At 43.0% G+C, this 21,027-nt stretch overlaps 1 protein-coding gene across 2 annotated transcripts in view; it reads right to left on the minus strand.

Moving 5' to 3' along the window:
* Positions 1-781: 781 nt before the first annotated feature.
* The window catches only part of LOC123764132 (uncharacterized), a 70,183-nt gene continuing 49,937 nt past the window's right edge, over positions 782-21,027 (minus strand). The window contains exons 1-2 of one of the 2 annotated variants that reach the window (XM_045751697.2): positions 11,383-11,481; positions 782-2,473 (exon numbers count right to left, since the gene is read on the minus strand). In XM_045751697.2, coding sequence (XP_045607653.1) covers positions 1,443-2,465 — 1,023 coding nt within the window. In that variant the 5' untranslated portion in view covers positions 2,466-2,473; positions 11,383-11,481 and the 3' untranslated portion in view covers positions 782-1,442. Of the gene's footprint in view, positions 2,474-11,382; positions 11,482-21,027 lie in introns of those variants that run through there. The other variant, XM_045751690.2, reaches the window with a different exon arrangement.

Here is a 21,027-nt window from a genome sequence, read left to right on the forward strand (position 1 = left end):
CTCATCCTGTGAGTGTGTGCTCCCCATACTCATCCTGTGAGTGTGTGCTCCCCATACTCATCCTGTGAGTGTTGTGTACCCCATACTCATCCTGTGAGTGTGTGCTCCCCATACTCATCCTGTGAGTGTTGTGTACCCCATACTCATCCTGTGAGTGTGTGCTCCCCATACTCATCCTGTGAGTGTTGTGCTCCCCATACTCATCATGATCTTCCCTCAACACCCCTCATCTTCCCCAACTTTCCCCCTTCTCCTTCCCTCTCAGAAAATTAAATATTACGAAGCACTGAGTTCAAAGTTCATGACAACTGCTGAGGACCCGGGTGTGTGGGGGGGGGGCGGTCGCTATTGATGGCGATATCTCATAAAAAATGGCACTGGGGCTAACCCCAACTGACCAGTGTCTCGTACATGAGTCATCTGGGGAGTTGGGTGAGGTTAGTCTTAAACTGTGCAGCCTCCCGCTTTGAACAGACAGACATTGTTTTGTACGTGTTGCTTAGTAACTGTGGGGCCTCGTAGTCTGGTGGATAGCGCGCAGGACTCGTAATTCTGTGGCGCGGGTTCGATTCCCGCACGAGGCAGAAACAAATTCCTTTCCAAGCTCAGAAAGTTTCTTTCACCCTGAATGCCCCTGTTACCTAGCAGTAAATAGGTACCTGGGTGTTAGTCAGCTGTCACGGGCTGCTTCCTGGGGGTGGAGGCCTGGTCGAGGACCGGGCCGCGGGGACACTAAAGCCCCGAAATCATCTCAAGATAGTAAGGATTTTAATGATACCAATTATGTCTATATATATGTATGTATTATATGACTAGAATTTTTGGACACTCACACTTGCAGAAAATGTTGAACATTCAGTCAGTTACTGTGAGACTTTGCCGCTGAAGCCGTAAATGTCGGAGACATTTCTTCTGCTGATAATTAACTGGATAAGACAATATTAGCAGGCTTCCTGTCCCCGTCGAGGCCACTAGAGATGGTGGCCCTCAGGGCTTCCTGTCCCCCGCCGGGGGTCACTAGTGGTGGTGGCCCTCAGGGCTGCCTGTCCCCGTCGAGGCCACTAGAGATGGTGGCCCTCAGGGCTGCCTGTCCCCGTCGGGGCTACTAGATATAGTAGCCCTCAGGTAAATTCAGGTAAAGTATCACCCGCGGCTAGGTATAACCCACTAAATTTCATCTTTTTATCATCAATTGGCGTTGTTTAGACCGACCGACCAGTCCGTTAGACATGCGACATATAATAATATAAATGAAAGCATGCTAATATTGACGTGTCTTCATCGGCCTCGATTGGTTAGGTTGATAGGATAGATGCTTGGGTTAGGATAGATTGATTGTTAGATAGGATTGATTGTTTTGATTTTTTACGTTTACGGCTAGGGAAGACAGTTGCATTTTTTACGGAGTGGCAAATCCAGAGACAGGGTTTCACTGTCATATGTTAGAGCATAAGACAGAGCAGCATGAGGGCGTACAGAGCATAGAGTCCATTGAGCATAGAGGCTGAGGAGCGGGAGAAGAGCATGACGGGGTGGACGACAGAGTCGCTGTAGCAGTTTGGGAATATCTTGGCGCCTCTGACCCCCAGCAGGAACCAGCTGCCGGAACAGTCGCGGCCATGATGCTCCACTGTGGTGGAGAAGAGCGTCGTGGCGCCGTCCAGTGTGGCTGTGAGGCTGTGGTAGCGACCTTCCCGCCTGTACCGCACCGCCAGGCTCCAGGAGGTGCTGTTAGTGGCGGCCGGAATGCGGTGGACGCCAATCAGGTAGTCTGGGAAGCAGTTCGACAGCGAGATCTTGACTTCTATGATGTCTTCCCCTGGCATGTGAGCCAGGGAGGCCGTGTCTGTGGGCTGGAGGCTCAGGTAAGCCCAGCCATTGTAACAGTCGGCCACGCCCAGACACTTCCCGTGACGCCACACGGCGGGAAATTTAACTTTAGGTCCGCCGTGCGTCATGTTGACTCTCCTGATGCCCACAGCTGTTGGTGGAACTTGGTCTTGTGGCAAGTCGTTGCTTTCGGTTGGTGTCACGAGTCTCTGGATGACGGCGTAATCCGGTCGTCGGTTAAGATCAACGCTGAAGGATCCGTCGGAGGAGGTGACAAATAGGGAGAACACATTTTGCCACTGTCCTTCTCCCGGTACAAACGGCGGGTACTCTGCCGTCTGTTCCCAGCCGCTGACGACGTCGCAGCCGGATGCAGCCAACCGGACGGATGTCAACAAAGTAGCTCCAGCGACCTCCAGGCAGGCCAGCGGTTCTTCTCCCTCCGCCGTCACTACCTCCCACTGGCTCTCCCAGCTCCGGAAGGCGCCTTGCTCGAACTGCATAATCGCTGGGAGGTAAACTGGTTGGCTCTGCTGGTCCCTGGGGAACAAGGCGTTGCAGGTGCTGCTTCCCACGCCGCCGGCAGCGTCTGCCCACACAACCAAGATGGCCGCCGCCTCCAACAACACACTCATCACAATATCTGAAATATGAAACAAAATATGAATATCTATACCTTCGCCTATTTTATCCATAAGACAAGATTTTACTGATTCATCAAGATTCAACCGAGAGATTTATTTACATCTCTCTCTCTCTCTCTCTCTCTCTCTCTCTCTCTCTCTCTCTCTCTCTCTCTCTCTCTCTCTCTCTCTCTCTCTCTCTCTCTCTCTCTCTCTCTCTCTCTCTCTCTCTCTCTCTCTCTCTCTCTCTCTCTCTCTCTCTCTATATATATATATATATATATATATATATATAACTGAAAACTCACACCCCAGAAGTGACTCGAACCCATACTCCCAGGAGCAACGCAACTGGTATGTACAAGACGCCTTAATCCACTTGACCATCACGACCGGACAAAATGAGGTGATAGCCGAGGCTATTTGAACCACCCCACCGCCGGCGGTGGGGTGGTTCAAATAGCCTCGGCTATCACCTCATTTTGTCCGGTCGTGATGGTCAAGTGGATTAAGGCGTCTTGTACATACCAGTTGCGTTGCTCCTGGGAGTATGGGTTCGAGTCACTTCTGGGGTGAGTTTTCAGTTGCATATTGTCCTGGGGACCATTCAGGCTTGTTCGCATTTGTGTTCCTCACGTGTGCCCCAAAGAATGAGGTGATTTGGTAAAATGCTATGCCCAAGATTACTATCCGAGTGCCGGCGGTGGGGTGGTTCAAATAGCCTCGGCTATCACCTCATTTTGTCCGGTCGTGATGGTCAAGTGGATTAAGGCGTCTTGTACATACCAGTTGCGTTGCTCCTGGGAGTATGGGTTCGAGTCACTTCTGGGGTGAGTTTTCAGTTGCATATTGTCCTGGGGACCATTCAGGCTTGTTCGCATTTGTGTTCCTCACGTGTGCCCCAAAGAATGAGGTGATTTGGTAAAATGCTATGCCCAAGATTACTATCCGAGTGCCGGCGGTGGGGTGGTTCAAATAGCCTCGGCTATCACCTCATTTTGTCCGGTCGTGATGGTCAAGTGGATTAAGGCGTCTTGTACATACCAGTTGCGTTGCTCCTGGGAGTATGGGTTCGAGTCACTTCTGGGGTGAGTTTTCAGTTGCATATTGTCCTGGGGACCATTCAGGCTTGTTCGCATTTGTGTTCCTCACGTGTGCCCCAAAGAATGAGGTGATTTGGTAAAATGCTATGCCCAAGATTACTATCCGAGTGCCGGCGGTGGGGTGGTTCAAATAGCCTCGGCTATCACCTCATTTTGTCCGGTCGTGATGGTCAAGTGGATTAAGGCGTCTTGTACATACCAGTTGCGTTGCTCCTGGGAGTATGGGTTCGAGTCACTTCTGGGGTGTGAGTTTTCAGTTGCATATTGTCCTGGGGACCATTCAGGCTTGTTCGCATTTGTGTTCCTCACGTGTGCCCCAAAGAATGAGGTGATTTGGTAAAATGCTATGCCCAAGATTACTATCCGAGTGCCGGCGGTGGGGTGGTTCAAATAGCCTCGGCTATCACCTCATTTTGTCCGGTCGTGATGGTCAAGTGGATTAAGGCGTCTTGTACATACCAGTTGCGTTGCTCCTGGGAGTATGGGTTCGAGTCACTTCTGGGGTGTGAGTTTTCAGTTGCATATTGTCCTGGGGACCATTCAGGCTTGTTCGCATATATATATATATATATATATATATATATATATATATATATATATATATATATATGTATGTATGTATGTATATATGAAAATGTAATACGAATTACGAAACGCGCTCAGGCGTCAGACAATTAAAAAATGCATTTCGGAGAATTGTTATTTTTATTACCATCGACAGTGAAGAAAAACATAAGAAATATTGAGAAGATTCGTGTTAGACTTATTAATCTTACATTTTCGCTCATATTCAACAAAATGTGTTTACAAGAAAGACTGCTACCAAAATATGCTAACACACACACACACACACACACATATATATATATATATATATATATATATATATATATATATATATATATATATATATATATATATATATATATATATATATATATATATATATATATATATATATATGGGGGGTGGTAGGAGAGATATATGGGGGGTGGTAGGAGAAGCGAAAACTCTTACGTATTCATAGCTAAATGGCAAGTTTTTCCCTGAATGCTCTGTGTTCCCTTCTCTGAGGCTGTGGGTCCCTATAATTGCACCAGAGGTGGTACCCCCCTATATATATATATATATATATATATATATATATATATATATATATATATATATATATATATATATATTGTGATGATAATCTCTTTCAAGAGAGATTGAGCCTGCTCTTCCCTACCTAAAGTTATGTCCAGTCTACAAGTATAAGATGCTACATTCAAGATACGTCCACCAGTAGCACGAAACGTTTTGACCAGGAGGCAAAACGTACCCTAAACCCCCAACTCCACACTCCCTCCACGCCGGCTCGTCGTCAACCAGCCAACTACCCATCCCAGCCTGCCTGCTCCTGATTGGTGACTCGCCGACTGCACACCTGCACACTGCACCTCAGCGCCATCTACCTGAGTCGATGTCTGAGCCTGGACCAGCCATCAACTTCAGAATATTCTTTGTGCTCTAAGAGCTGACATCTCTCTCTGGCATACTAAGCTCTCTGGCTTTTGTATACTAAGGGAGGTCTCAGCCATAGCCAATATTCTCAGCACCATTTCACCATTTACTATTTTGTTTCACATTGTTTTTGCATTTATCTTTGTTATTTAATTGCACTATTCATTTCCCCGAGATTTGTCTTTATTTTTATTTATGTTTAAAGTAAATATTAAAGTTTCATTGTTCATACTTTGTGTTTTACGTGTTCCTCCCTCTCACTTACCACAGACAACAGGCAAGCAGTCTATCTTTTTTTTTGGAAGTGTGACCAGGCATTGACACCTGCCATTGGAAGACTGCCGAACATCTATACTCCAACACCTTCCCGTCACAATATATATATATATATATATATATATATATATATATATATATATATATATATATATATATATATATATATATATATATATATATATATATATATATATATATGCGCACAAGCCTGAATGGTCCCCAGGCATATATACAACTGAAAACTCACACCCCAGGAGTGACTCGAACCCATACTGCCAGGAGCACTCTGCAACTGGTGAACAGGAGACCTTAACCACTCGACCATTACGACCAGACAAAAGATGATGGTTTCTTGAGATTATCTTGTGATGATTTCGGGGCTTTTAGTGTCCCCGCGGCCCGGTCCTCGACCAGGCCTCCACCCTCAGGAAGCAGCCCATGACAGCTGACTAACACCCAGGTACCTATTTTACTGCTAGGTAACAGGGGCATAGGGGTGAAAAAAACTCTGCCCATTGTTTCTCGCCGGCGCCTGGGATCGAACCCAGGACCACCGGATCACAAGTCTAGCGTGCTGTCCGCTCGGCCGACCGGTAGCCAAGGCTAATTCCCCATCCCCGCGCCAACACTCTGATAGTAATCTTGGCTATAGTATTTTATAAAATCACCTCATTCTTTGGGGCACACGTGAGGAACACAAATGCAAACATGCCTGAATATATATATATATATATATATATATATATATATATATATATATATATATATATATATATATATATATATATATATATATTAGTATATTTTGGTAGCAGTCTTTCCTGTAGACATATTTTATTAAATATGACCGAAAAAGTAAGATTAATAATTCTAACACGAATTTTCTCAATCTTTCGTACATTATGCTTCACTGTTGGAGGTAAATCAAAAATCACTTCTCCAAAATTCATTTTTATTTCTAGTCTGACGCGACACGGGCGCGTTTCGTAAAACTTATTACATTTTCAAAGACTTCACAAATACACAACTGATTAGAACTTGCATTTCCCTGATTTTATATCTACTTTTGAGTGAGGTGGGAAGGGTGATGTGGCATTACATTTGAGTGAGGTGGGAAGGATGATGTGGCATTAGAGGATATTAATAGGGTATTAAAAGTATCAACACAAGACAGAACACGAAACAATGGATATTGAATAGAAGTGTTTGTAGAAAGCCTATTGGTCCATATTTCTTGATGCTTCTATATTGGAGCGGAGTCTTGAGGTGGGTAGAATATAGTTGTGCAATAATTGGCTGTTGATTGCTGGTGTTGACTTCTTGATGTGTAGTGCCTCGCAAACGTCAAGCCGCCTGCTATCGCTGTATCTATCGATGATTTCTGTGTTGTTTACTAGGATTTCTCTGGCGATGGTTTGGTTATGGGAAGAGATTATATGTTCCTTAATGGAGCCCTGTTGTTTATGCATCGTTAAACGCCTAGAAAGAGATGTTGTTGTCTTGCCTATATACTGGGTTTTTTGGAGCTTACAGTCCCCAAGTGGGCATTTGAAGGCATAGACGACGTTAGTCTCTTTTAAAGCGTTCTGTTTCGTGTCTGGAGAGTTTCTCATGAGTAGGCTGGCCGTTTTTCTGGTTTTTCTGGTTTTTCTGGTTTCAGGACACCTATGGGTTCTCCCCTAGGTGTCCTGTTTGCAAACTTCTACATGGGTACCATCGAGCAAAAAGTCTTAGTCGACATGAACTTGAAACCGGCCATATACTGCAGGTATGTTGACGACATTTTTACACAGGTACCTGATGTCAGACATCTGCAGGAGCTGAAGGAGGCATTTGAGCAGAGTTCCGTGCTGCGTTTCACTTACGAGACGGAAAAGGATGGGAAGCTGCCTTTTCTAGATGTAACAGTCATGGAAAAGGGCGGAGGTTTCCACACTGCAGTCTACACAAAGGAAACAAACATAGGAATGTGCCTAAATGCCAACAGCGACTGCCCTGACAGGTACAAGAGGAGTGTTGTTAACGCATACGTCGACCGTGCTCTCAGCCACAGCTCAGAATGGAAGCAAGTCGACGAAGAACTCTGTAGGGTAAGGCAGGTTCTAGTCAATAACGGCTTCTCCAATGGTTTCATCGAAGACATCATAAGAAGGAAAGTGAAAAGCCATGCAACCTCTGAAGAGACAACTAACACAACACCTATACCCCCTATTAGACTATTTTACAGGAACTTCTTTTCCACAGCTCATAAAACAGAGGAAAGGGTCCTGAAAGATATTGTTAATAGAAACGTTATCCCTACAGACAAAAATCAGAGGATACAACTGACGATTTACTATAAAACCAGAAAAACGGCCAGCCTACTCATGAGAAACTCTCCAGACACGAAACAGAACGCTTTAAAAGAGACTAACGTCGTCTATGCCTTCAAATGCCCACTTGGGGACTGTAAGCTCCAAAAAACCCAGTATATAGGCAAGACAACAACATCTCTTTCTAGGCGTTTAACGATGCATAAACAACAGGGCTCCATTAAGGAACATATAATCTCTTCCCATAACCAAACCATCGCCAGAGAAATCCTAGTAAACAACACAGAAATCATCGATAGATACAGCGATAGCAGGCGGCTTGACGTTTGCGAGGCACTACACATCAAGAAGTCAACACTAGCAATCAACAGCCAATTATTGCACAACTATATTCTACCCACCTCAAGACTCCGCTCCAATATAGAAGCATCAAGAAATATGGACCAATAGGCTTTCTACAAACACTTCTATTCAATATCCATTGTTTCGTGTTCTGTCTTGTGTTGATACTTTTAATACCCTATTAATATCCTCTAATGCCACATCATCCTTCCCACCTCACTCAAATGTAATGCCACATCACCCTTCCCACCTCACTCAAAAGTAGATATAAAATCAGGGAAATGCAAGTTCTAATCAGTTGTGTATTTGTGAAGTCTTTGAAAATGTAATAAGTTTTACGAAACGCGCCCGTGTCGCGTCAGACTAGAAATAAAAATGAATTTTGGAGAAGTGATTTTTGATTTACCTCCAACAGTGAAGCATAATGTACGAAAGATTGAGAAAATTCGTGTTAGAATTATTAATCTTACTTTTTCGGTCATATTTAATAAAATATATATATATATATATATATATATATATATATATATATATATATATATATATATATATATATATTACTTTATTTTATTTAAAATTTCTTAACACAAAAAGGGTTACAACATTGGTTACATTCAGGGTACAAGGCTACTTGTCACAGGTTGTAGAGCTCCTCCAGCTCCTCAGATGGCGGGCAGGAACCATGGATGCAGTGAGCATTTCCTCTCTGGATCGCCACACTAAGACGCTGAAAGAGGAAACTTGTGGCTCTAGGGTCTCTAGTTGTTTCTATTAGCTTAGAACCCAGCTCATTAAAAAAATAGCAGCACTTTTACCCCAGGCACCAAGTGTCTTTGAGGCAATGGGGAAAAAATTGTAGTGGTGATCAAAATCTCTGTATTTAAGCAACTTGGCTGCTTCCCGGTGATTAGCAGCTGTGCCTGCCTGTGCAGCACTGAAGTCAACATAGGTTGTTAGCTAAAGTTGAAACGCAAGTGTAATCCCACACCAACTGTCTACCATTCTTCCAGGGGTTCACTGTGATCCTGTCTGGGCGACCGACAGGCTAATGAGATTTGCAGGTCATTAGGTAACGGGTCTCTCTCTCTCTCTGCTGGACAATCGGCTGTGATAAGGCTTCTCTTAATAATGTTGTTAACCTCTTCCATGCCATCTTCCTGTCCTTTGGCAGAGAAGGCCATGCCGTCCGTACCTGTCAGCCATTACCTCGCCGCAAATACACCTGTATTCGGTGTGGATTGGGGAAGTGAGGCGGAGAGCCACGGCAATTCGAAGGGCCTGCAGTGTGAGACGGGTGCCGGTTGCTGACATTGAGGTTGCTAACAGGAAGTCACCTGCATGGGGAGCTGCTACAGCGCTAAGTCGGGCAGTGTCATGTGGTGTTGCCGCAGCTTCTAGCATGTCACAGCTCCTTCGTCGACAATGGGGCGATCCCAGCTGGATTGCTTGTGAGCTACAGAAGGTGGTGGTTGGGGTGCTGGTCCTGCGAGAGAGACCCATTTGGTGGTGCAGACCGCAAAGGTGAGATCATGTATCCCTGCCTGTTGACATAGGTACTCAGGTAGGATTTCCTTCACCAAGTTGTCAGACCCCACTGAAGAGGACAGGAACGCTGGTACAGCAATTTGTGTTGCTGTGCGCACGCCAAGGCCCCGAGTCTGACAGGAAGGGAGGCCTGTTTCCACTGTGTGTCGCTGAGAGAAAGGTTGAGGGCTTTTTCTAGCATTGATTTCAGCAAGCTGTCGTACTCTTCTAATTTAATATTATTGAAAGATGGCGAACATCTAAGAAAGTAGGTCAGCCTGGGGAGGGACAAGCATCTGGTGATGAGGTAATGTGCATCATGAGCATCGATGTCTTCAATCCTCTCGTTCATCCTCTTCAGGTCAGTGATCTTACCCAGGACCTCGTCGATGGCATTCCCTCCAAGACGAACACCTAGACGTGTGCTGTCCTCAGGGTTGGTTGTATGAATGTCAGGCAAAACAACCATTATTTGCTCTATTATGTGCTGGTTGGTGGAGGTTATTTCGCACTTGGAAGAGTTCAGGGTGAGGCCAAGGCTTGCTCCTTGCTCCTGTATTATTCTTATGTCGTCCAAGAGTGAGGCTGGGGAGCCGGCTAGAGTACCATCGTCCAAAAACCAAATGTTGAGCTCACTGGACAGGTTATCGGCGACTTCCTTGATGACTAGGCAGAAAAGAAAAGGAGCAAGGGGGTCACCCTGTTGGACACCTTCTTGTGACTCAATTTCATGTTCCCCGAATAACAGAGTTAGATTCTTGCTGTAGCATGAGTTTACAAACGGGTAGAGGGAAGGAAAAAGGCGATGAACCGCACTGAGTACTGCATCCCTTCTAACCAGATTGGAAGTATTTTTGAAATCCAGTTTAATCAGGGCTTTTTTATTTGTAATGTTGGTAATGTAGGCTCAAGCTGCATGAGCCGCTGCCTCACACCCTTGGGGAATACCAAACCCAAGCTGTTTTGGCTTCAGCATGTCTGCTGCTTGGCTAACTGTTCTAGCAGCAGCCTTAGCGACGAGGCACTAGAGTGAATTGGTCACAGGTAACGGTTTGACTCCTTTATCCTTTTTCCTCAGGGCACAGAGGGTAGTGCCAAAAGAGAGGCCGTATGGTCTCTGGTATGTTGCCAGCTAGACATGTGTTGGAGAATCTAGTTAGTTCCACCAGGAGGCCCTGTGCAATGTCTCCTAGTGCAGGGTTGAGCATTTGTTTCATGTGGCTGGGTCTTAGTATTGTGAACCCGCCTGCTGATCCTGTTGGGAAGGAAAAGGCTGCTTTACGCACCACGGATTCGAGCACACACAGGGGTTCTGCTCTGGTGACACTGACTAGGGGAACACTGTCGTCACGAGGAGCTCTGGGTCAGTGTTTTTCCCTCAGGGCTTGTGCTGTATCGGCGTCTCTGGTGGCAACTGTGTCTTCACTGGTGATGACTCTGATCGTCCCTATTGTGTTGCCTTCTTCTATTTTCTTGCTGACTCTTGCTCTGATATATATATATATATATATATATATATATATATATATATATATATATATATATATATATATATATATATATATATATATACATATATATATATATATATATATATATATATATATATATATATATATATACACATATATAACATATATATTGGCCAAAAAGGTGAGCGAGTGCTGTTGGAAATTAGCCTAAGAGTCTTACAACTTCCAAGTTCTTTTAAGAGTCGTTGTGGCCTAGTGGTGAGAGTACCGGACACGCTAAGGTACCTGGAGCCCCTGCGTGGCTGTCTTAGGTTCGAATCCCTCTTGGGTGAGAAGTTTTCTGTTATTAATAAGGCCTGTGTTTAATGATGACACGAGAGAGCCATCGACTTACCCCGGAGGAGCAGTGTGTGTGTGGAGGATATCCTTTCGTCCCAACTACACGGAGTCTACTGTGGGAGTTATCAATCCGTCACTGTCTCTGCCGTCACCGTCTCCCCCCCCCCCACCCCCTCCCCCCAACCGAGTGGGGGGGGGGGGAGGGGGAGTGGGCCCAGTCCCTCAAAATATCCCCGCTCAGTGTACAGTATTTACCAGAATTTACCCGACGGCCACTATCTCTCTCCAGTGGCATTAAACTCTTAATACTCTCCGTAAATATTACGACGGTTGGCAAGTGTTCCTGTACTACAGTGTTACAGTGTTCCTGTACTACAGTGTTACAGTGTTCCTGTACTACAGTGTTACAGTGTTCCTGTACTACAGTGTTACAGTGTTCTTGTACTACAGTGTTACAGTGTTCCTGTACTACATTGTTACAGTGTTCCTGTACTACAGTGTTACAGTGTTCCTGTACTACAGTGTTACAGTGTTCCTGTACTACAGTGTTACAGTGTTCCTGTACTACAGTGTTACAGTGTTCCTGTACTACATTGTTACAGTGTTCCTGTACTACAGTGTTACAGTGTTCCTGTACTACAGTGTTACAGTGTTCCTGTACTACAGTGTTACAGTGTTCCTGTACTACAGTATTACAGTGTTCCTGTACTACATTGTTACAGTGTTCCTGTACTACAGTGTTACAGTGTTCCTGTACTACAGTGTTACAGTGTTCCTGTACTAGAGTTTTACAGTGTTCCTGTACTACAGTGTTACAGTGTTCCTGTACTACAGTGTTACAGTGTTCCTGTACTACAGTGTTACAGTGTTCCGGTACTACAGTGTTACAGTGTTCCTGTGCTACAGTGTTCCTGTACTACAGTGTTCCTGTACTACAGTGTTACAGTGTTCCTGTACTACAGTGTTCCAGTACTACAGTGTTCCAGTACTACAGTGTTACAGTGTTCCTGTACTACAGTGTTCCAGTGCTACAGTGTTCCTGTACTACAGTGTTCCAGTACTACAGTGTTACAGTGTTCCTGTACTACAGTGTTACAGTGTTCCTGTACTACAGTGTTACAGTGTTCCTGTACTACAGTGTTCCAGTACTACAGTGTTCCTGTACTACAGTGTTCCTGTACTACAGTGTTACAGTGTTCCTGTACTACAGTGTTACAGTGTTCCTGTACTACAGTGTTCCAGTACTACAGTGTTCCTGTACTACAGTGTTCCTGTACTACAGTGTTACAGTGTTCCTGTACTACAGTGTTACAGTGTTCCTGTACTACAGTGTTCCAGTACTACAGTGTTCCTGTACTACAGTGTTCCAGTACAACAGTGTTACAGTGTTCCTGTACTACAGTGTTACAGTGTTCCTGTACTACAGTGTTACAGTGTTCCTGTACTACAGTGTTACAGTGTTCCTGTACTAGTGTTACAGTGTTCCTGTACTACAGTGTTACAGTGTTCCTGTACTACAGTGTTACAGTGTTCCAGTACTACAGTGTTACAGTGTTCCTGTACTACAGTGTTCCAGTACTACAGTGTTCCAGTACTACAGTGTTACAGTGTTCCTGTACTACAGTGTTACAGTAGTACAGTGTTACAGTGTTCCTGTATTACAGTGTTCCAGTACTACAGTGTTCCTGTACTACAGTGTTACAGTGTTCCTGTACTACAGTGTTCCAGTACTACAGTGTTACAGTGTTCCTGTACTACAGTGTTCCTGTACTACAGTGTTCCTGTACTACAGTGTTACAGTGTTCCTGTACTACAGTGTTACAGTACTACAGTGTTACAGTGTTCCTGTACTACAGTGTTACAGTGTTCCGGTACTACAGTGTTACAGTGTTCCTGTGCTACAGTGTTCCTGTACTACAGTGTTACAGTACTACAGTGTTACAGTACTACAGTGTTACAGTACTACAGTGTTACAGTGTTCCTGTACTACAGTGTTACAGTGTTACAGTACTACAGTGTTACAGTACTACAGTGTTACAGTGTTCCTGTACTACAGTGTTACAGTGTTACAGTACTACAGTGTTACAGTGTTACAGTACTACAGTGTTACAGTGTTACAGTACTACAGTGTTACAGTGTTGCAGTACTACAGTGTTACAGTACTTCAGTGTTACAGTACTCCCAGTGTTCATGTACTACAGTGTTACAGTGTTCCTGTACTACAGTGTTACAGTGTTCCTGTACTACAGTGTTACAGTGTTCCTGTACTACAGTGTTTCAGTGTTACAGTACTACAGTGCTTCAGTGTTACAGTACTGCAGTGTTACAGTACTACAGTGTTACAGTACTACAGTGTTACAGTGTTACAGTACTACAGTGTTACAGTACTACAGTGTTACAGTGTTACAGTACTACAGTGTTACAGTACTACAGTGTTACAGTGTTCTTGTACTACAGTGTTTCAGTGTTACAGTACTACAGTGCTTCAGTGTTACAGTACTACAGTGTTACAGTACTACAGTGTTACAGTGTTACAGTACTACAGTGTTAGTGTTACAGTACTACAGTGTTACAGTGTTACAGTACTACAGTGTTACAGTGCTACAGTGTTACAGTGTTACAGTACTACAGTGTTACAGTACTACAGTGTTAAAGTGTTTCAGTGTAACAGTGTTAAAGTGTTTCAGTGTTACAGTACAACAGTGTTACAGTGTTTCAGTGTTACAGTACTACAGTGTTACAGTACTACAGTGTTACAGTACTACAGTGTTACAGTGTTTCAGTGTTACAGTACTACAGTGTTACAGTACTACAGTGTTACAGTACTACAGTGTTACAGTACTACAGTGTTACAGTACTACAGTGTTACAGTGTTACAGTACTACAGTGTTACAGTGTTTCAGTGTTACAGTGTTTCAGTGTTACAGTACTACAGTGTTACAGTACTACAGTGTTACAGTGTTTCAGTGTTCCTGTTCTACAGTGTTACAGTGTTACAGTACTACAGTGTTACAGTGTTACAGTGCTACAGTTCTACAGTGTTACAGTACTACAGTGTTACAGTGTTAGAGTACTACAGTGTTACAGTGTTTCAGTGTTACAGTTCTACAGTGTTACAGTACTACAGTGTTACAGTACTACAGTGTTACAGTACTACAGTGTTACAGTGTTACAGTACTACAGTGTTACAGTGTTTCAGTGTTCCTGTACTACAGTGTTACAGTACTACAGTGTTACAGTACTACAGTGTTACAGTGTTACAGTGTTCCTGTACTACAGTGTTACAGTACTACAGTGTTTCAGTGTTAGAGTTCTACAGTGTTACAGTACTACAGTGTTACAGTACTACAGTGTTACAGTGTTCCTGTACTACAGTGTAACAGTGTTTCAGTGTTACAGTACTACAGTGTTACAGTGTTTCAGTGTTACAGTACTACAGTGTTACAGTGTTCCTGCACTACAGTGTTACAGTACTACAGTGTTACAGTACTACAATGTTACAGTGTTCCTGTACTACAGTGTTACAGTGTTTCAGTGTTAGAGTACTACAGTGTTACAGTACTACAGTGTTACAGTGTTACAGTGTTACAGTACTACAGTGTTACAGTGTTCCTGTACTACAGTGTTACAGTGTTTCAGTGTTAGAGTACTACAGTGTTACAGTACTACAGTGTTACAGTGTTACAGTACTACAGTGTTACAGTACTACAGTGTTACAGTGTTCCTGTACTACACCGTTACAGTGTTTCAGTGTTACAGTACTACAGTGTTACAGTGTTTCAGTATTACAGTGTCACAGTGTTTCAGTGTTACAGTACTACAGTGTTACAGTACTACAGTGTTACAGTGTTACAGTGTTACAGTACTACAGTGTTACAGTGTTCCGGTACTACAGTGTTACAGTACTACAGTGTTACAGTACTACAGTGTTACAGTGTTACAGTACTACAGTGTTACAGTGTTACAGTGCTACAGTGTTACAGTGTTACAGTACTACAGTGTTACAGTATTCCTGTACTACAGTGTTACAGTGTTTCAGTGTTACAGTACTACAGTGTTACAGTGTTACAGTACTACAGTGTTACAGTGTTCCGGTACTACAGTGTTACAGTACTACAGTGTTACAGTACTACAGTGTTACAGTACTACAGTGTTACAGTACTACAGTGTTACAGTGTTACCGTGTTACAGTACTACAGTGTTACAGTACTACAGTGTTACCGTGTTACAGTACTACAGTGTTACAGTACTACAGTGTTGCAATGTTCCTGTACTACAGTGTTACAGTACTACAGTGTTACAGTACTACAGTGTTACAGTACTACAGTGTTCCTGTACTACAGTGTTACAGTACTACAGTGTTACAGAGTTCCTGTACTACAGTGTTACAGTGTTCCTGTACTACAGTGTTACAGTGTTCCTGTACTACAGTGTTACAGTACTACAGTGTTCCGGTACTACAGTGTTCCTGTACTACAGTGTTTCAGTGTTACAGTACTACAGTGTTACAGTACTACAGTGTTGCAATGTTCCTGTACTACAGTGTTACAGTACTACAGTGTTTCAGTGTTACAGTACTACAGTGTTACAGTACTACAGTGTTTCAGTGTTACAGTACTACAGTGTTACAGTACTACAGTGTTACAGTGTTACAGTGTTACAGTACTACAGTGTTACAGTACTACAGTGTTTCAGTGTTACAGTACTACAGTGTTACAGTACTACAGTGTTACAGTACTACAGTGTTACAGTGTTACAGTGTTACAGTACTACAGTGTTACAGTACTACAGTGTTTCAGTGTTACAGTACTACAGTGTTTCAGTGTTACAGTACTACAGTGTTACAGTACTACAGTGTTACAGTACTACAGTGTTACAGTGTTACAGTACTACAGTGTTTCAGTGTTACAGTGTTACAGTACTACAGTGTTTCAGTGTTACAGTACTACAGTGTTACAGTACTACAGTGTTGCAATGTTCCTGTACTACAGTGTTACAGTACTACAGTGTTTCAGTGTTACAGTACTACAGTGTTACAGTACTACAGTGTTTCAGTGTTACAGTACTACAGTGTTACAGTACTACAGTGTTACAGTGTTACAGTACTACAGTGTTACAGTACTACAGTGTTTCAGTGTTACAGTACTACAGTGTTACAGTACTACAGTGTTTCAGTGTTACAGTACTACAGTGTTACAGTACTACAGTGTTACAGTGCTACAGTACTACAGTGTTTCAGTGTTACAGTGTTACAGTACTACAGTGTTTCAGTGTTACAGTACTACAGTGTTACAGTACTACAGTGTTTCAGTGTTACAGTACTACAGTGTTTCAGTGTTACAGTACTACAGTGTTTTAGTGTTACAGTACTACAGTGTTTCAGTGTTACAGTACTACAGTGTTTCAGTGTTACAGTACTACAGTGTTTCAGTGTTACAGTACTACAGTGTTACAGTACTACAGTGTTACAGTGCTACAGTACTACAGTGTTTCAGTGTTACAGTACTACAGTGTTTCAGTGTTACAGTACTACAGTGTTTCAGTGTTACAGTACTACAGTGTTACAGTACTACAGTGTTACAGTGTTACAGTACTACAGTGTTTCAGTGTTACAGTACTACAGTGTTTCAGTGTTACAGTACTACAGTGTTTCAGTGTTACAGTACTACAGTGTTACAGTACTACAGTGTTACAGTGTTACAGTACTACAGTGTTTCAGTGTTACAGTACTACAGTGTTTCAGCGTTACAGTACTACAGTGTTTCAGTGTTACAGTACTACAGTGTTTCAGTGTTACAGTACTACAGTGTTACAGTACTACAGTGTTACAGTGTTACAGTACTACAGTAATAAAGGGTTTCAAAGCATCAGTATCAAAAGTAAGGGTAAGTTGGGGATTTAAGATTTTGGATTTAAATATTTTTTTTAATTCCCCCCTAAGTTAAGCTTAGACAGACTTACGTGTTGATGCGGGAGCAGTGACAAACACCAGCGAGTGATGTCAACCGCGTCCTGGCGACCAAACCTCCTGAAACCCCCATCAGAACAATAACATCAGCGGCGTATGCAAGGCATTAACACTTCCCTCAGAAACTTGTGTAGGGGATCATTCAGAACCTTGTATAGCACGTATTCAAGACCAGTCCTGCAGTATGCGGCCCAGCATGGAGCCCGTACCTTGTCAAGTTTAAAAAACGTTCAAAAGTATGCCTCTAGACTAGTCCCAGAACTAAGAGGCATCAGTTATGAGGAAAGGCTGCGTGAACTTCACCTCACGTCGCTGGATGACAGAAGTCCTCGTGGAGACATGATCTCTACATACAAAATTTCCAGGGAGATTGACAGGGGTAGACAAGAACAGATTGTTTAACACGGGCAGTACGCGAACAAGGGGACACAGGTGGAAACTGAGTACCCACATGAGCCACAGGGACGTTAGAAAGAACTTTTTCAGTGTCAGAGTAGTTAACAGGTGGAATGCATTAGGCAGTGATGTGGTGGAGGCTGACTCCGTACACAGTTTACAATGTAGATATGATAGAGCCCAATAGGCTCAGGAACCTGTACACCTGTTGATTGACGGTTGAGAGGCGGGACCAAAGAGCCAGAGCTCAGCCCCTATATATATATATATATATATATATATATATATATATATATATATATATATATATATATATATATATATATATATATATATATATATAATGTTCCAACTTTTATCATGGGGTGAAGATAGGGAGGAGGATAAGGAGATAAGGATGGTGTATTTTGCGCTGAAGTTTTATTGGTGTTGATAAAGTGAGTGAGAGAGAGTGAGAGAGAGAGAGAGAGAGAGAGAGAGAGAGAGAGAGAGAGAGAGAGAGAGAGAGAGAGAGAGAGAGAGAGAGAGAGAGAGAGAGAGAGAGAGTGAGAGAGAGAGAGAGAGAGAGAGAGAGAGAGAGAGAGAGAGAGAGAGAGAGAGAGAGAGAGAGAGAGAGAGAGAGAGAGAGAGAGAGAGAGAGAGAGTGAGAGAGAGAGAGAGAGAGAGAGAGAGAGAGAGAGAGAGAGAGAGAGAGAGAGAGAGAGAGAGAGAGAGAGAGAGAGAGAGAGAGAGAGTAAGAGAGGGGTGGGAGCACAATAACAATGTACACCTTCCTCACTGAAGAAACATTACCATCCAACCATCACCAAATACACACACAACCATCCCCATATACGAAACCAGTTCATCTCTCCCTAATCCCGACGGCTCAGTTCGCATTAACCAGACACCTCACAACCCGGAGAGAAACACAACCTTTGCTTATTAAAGTTGTAAACTCCCTCCTGCCGATATACCGAGCTCTTACAGCTTTTAAAACACTAAGATGTACAGGTTTCGTCACCGGAAACGTCAAGTTGTGACGACTCCTGGTGTTTCGTGTGTTAAGGTCGGTCTTGCCCTTACATGGTGAACACGTTAAGAGTAGATATGTCTATGTCTTGAGGCATGACACGTATGGGGGTAGACCTATCTACTTCAATATAGCCGAGATGTCAAGGGTAGACATATCTACCTCTGTATAGAGGCCATGTCAGGGATAGACATGTCTACCTCATTAGGTGAAACATGTCAGAGGTAGACACATCTACCTCATTATACAGAAGATGTCAGAGGTAAATATATATCTACCTTATTATACAGGAGATGTCAGAGGTAGATATATCTACCTCAGGACCGCTACGACGACCAGAAAGCTGGCAGGATTGACATCTTAAAACCGTCCAAATATTTACAAACTAAACAAATCAATAAAGTCAAAACAAATCAATAATAAGATTTAATAAGTAATAATAAGCAATAATAAGTAAACAAATCAATAAACCAAAAATACAATGTTAATATTTTGAAAGAATTTTAGTTGCCATAAATTCGAATGCAATAACGTCTATTATCTATATAAACAAAATAGTTGATATAATCATCAAAGTAATGACTGGAGCTGGTGTCTCCTGGTATATAATTAAACTAGGAGGCATAAAATAGTGGTTAATGGCTGGGGAGAGGATAATTAAGGGTTAAATATTCGTGACGTCACTTTTGAAGAAACAAAAGACTCACGGCGAAGTTCTCACAAGAAGCGGTGTACCATTGTCTTTATTGTTCGTTTATATTGATATATTGAATATTCGCTGCATTAGTGTGGTATCCGTAGGTGCTTTATAAGGTCGGAAATCATGTTATAACTGACTGGGGAAATGAGCACAAGTAATGGAGCTTATATATATATCGTTCTGGCTTTAAAATCCTCCACTCAACACCATCTAAGGATCGGTTTTCCCACACTTTACCGGAACAATCAACTTCACAATGCTTCGTTCACTTGCGTTCAGCCGCGCCGTGCTCTAGCACGGACACAGTCGGACGATGATATATGAGAAGAGCAGCAGTTCTCGCGCCCCCGCCACCCTCCCCGCTGATCTCAACAATGATTGGTCGCGTGACGCCACGCGGTTGTCAGTTGATGTTTTTCTCGATCGATATTACCCGTCAACAATGGTGGCCGCCCTCTCATCATGCACCAGCGGGGCGCATCCTACATTATCAATGAATAAATTAAAATATTTATATATATAGCCAACCACCATGTCGTGGATGATTGCATCTCCTACACTTGGACCATCAGAGCCTTAAACCTCAGATTACTAGCCCAGCAACTTACCTACTGAGCCACCAGTACCTATAATAAGGAAGGCTCCCAGAGACACAATATATATATATATATATATATATATATATATATATATATATATATATATATATATATATATATATATATATATATATATATATATATATATATATATATTTATATTATATATATATACAGGCTTCCTGTCCCTAAACACCCGCACTATCACACCATCTAGTACGCCAAACGGAAGTATTTTCCTAATGTGTGTACTCAGGCAAATAATGTGTGTTCAGGTTCATGTGAGAGAATACAGTCATTTATGTAACACCCACATGTGTGAGGGCCTCTTTTTGTCGAGCGCGCGTGCACGTACACACACACACACACACACACACACACACACACACACACACACACACACACACACACACACACACACACACACACACACACACACACACACACACTGTACAGTGTACACTGAAAAGACTGTGCAGGATATGATGGATTATGTCACCCAGAAGTGTCAGGAGGCTGCAGACAGGTTTATCCCGGTCCAAAAGGAGAAAAATGAACAGCAAGAGAAGAACCCGTGGTTCAACCAGGAATGTGCAGCAGCAAATCAATTGAGTAAAAGAACATGGCGAAAGTACAGGAAGAACAGAACACCAGAGAGCAGGGAGAGATACCAGAGGGCCAGAAATGAGTACATCAGAGTGAGGAGAGAAGCAGAGAGACAGTTTGAAAATGATATAGCGAGTAAAGCCAAGACCCAACCAAAGCTGCTCCACAGCCGCATCAGGAGGAAAATAGCAGTGAAGGAACAAGTGATGAAACTGAGAAAAGGGGAGAACAGATACACAGAGAACGACAAAGAGGTGTGTGAAGAACTCAACAAGAGATTCCAGGAGGTCTTCACAATAGAACAAGGAGAGGTCCCTGCACTAAATGAGGAGGCAAACCGAACAACCTTGGAGGAAATTTACCTCACCAGTGATGAGGTCAAAAGGAATCTGTTGGAGCTGAATGTGTCGAAGGCTGTT

This window comes from Procambarus clarkii, chromosome 5, assembly GCF_040958095.1.
Source record: "Procambarus clarkii isolate CNS0578487 chromosome 5, FALCON_Pclarkii_2.0, whole genome shotgun sequence".
NCBI classification, from domain to species: domain Eukaryota; kingdom Metazoa; phylum Arthropoda; class Malacostraca; order Decapoda; family Cambaridae; genus Procambarus; species Procambarus clarkii.